Below are 740 nucleotides of genomic sequence, written 5' to 3'. Positions count from 1 at the left end.
GGTGGGGGGGGGGTGGGGGGGGCAGCTGTGTGACCACAGTCAGCTTTCCCCGCCCTGGGGCAGGTTGTGACTGAGGCGCTCCGGGGCACGTCTGACCCAGCCTTCCCTTCTCGATAGGTGGCAGGACCCCATCTTCGCCCTGGCGACCCCCCTGCGTGCAGGTGAAGAAGGCAGCCACAGTCGCAAGTCGCTGTGCAGGAGCCGCGAGGAGCCCCCGGCTGGAGAGCGGGCTGCGTCCCTGAGCTCGGCCCCGGTGCTGGGAGGCTGGTTTGGCAGAGGCTGCACTAAACGCACAAAAAGGAAGAAAGTAACGTAACCCGGTGCTCGACAGGAACAGTTGGCACTTTGCAGACGACGGAACGCCTGTTGGGGGGGGAACCCCCGGCCAGGACTGCCTCGGGGTCTAGTGAGAATCCTGGCGGGAAGCCCCCTGGCACCGCTGTGGGCGCCTCCGGGAGGACGCGTCGCCTGCGGGGCCGCCGCACAAGCGGGCGCTGTCCTGTGGGAAGGGAGCTCGGTCATCGCACAGCTGGCCGCCCGCGGGAAGCACGCGGCTGCTCACCTCGGTCACCGGCTAGTCTCAGGGGCCTCAACCGGCTTTCTACTACTTCTTACTGAAACCTGTTAACTTTATAGGAACCTCTTCCCGTCGGGTTTGCGGCAGAGGGTGGTTTTGGCCCTCGGCCCTCAGCGGACCTTTTTATTGTTATTAAACGTCTCCGCACCGGCTCGTGTCCTCC

The 740-nt window shown here is 65.3% G+C and overlaps 1 protein-coding gene across 5 annotated transcripts in view; it reads left to right on the top strand.

Moving 5' to 3' along the window:
- The window catches only part of SIRT7 (sirtuin 7), a 5,166-nt gene extending 4,438 nt beyond the window's left edge, over positions 1–728 (top strand). For 4 of the 5 annotated variants that reach the window (XM_077755644.1, XM_077755651.1, XM_077755635.1 and 1 more), the window contains one exon: positions 118–728. In XM_077755644.1, the coding sequence (XP_077611770.1) occupies positions 118–316 (199 nt within the window). In that variant the 3' untranslated portion in view covers positions 317–728. The remainder of the gene's footprint in view (positions 1–117) is intronic. The other variant, XR_013333079.1, reaches the window with a different exon arrangement.
- The last annotated feature ends 12 nt before the right edge of the window (positions 729–740 follow it).

This window comes from Crocuta crocuta, unplaced genomic scaffold (genome assembly GCF_008692635.1).
Source record: "Crocuta crocuta isolate KB4526 unplaced genomic scaffold, BGI_CrCroc_1.0 scaffold50, whole genome shotgun sequence".
In the NCBI taxonomy this organism is placed as follows: Eukaryota; Metazoa; Chordata; class Mammalia; order Carnivora; family Hyaenidae; genus Crocuta; species Crocuta crocuta.
Note: the sequence above shows the minus strand (reverse complement) of the source record. Positions and strands in the feature narration are given on the sequence as shown.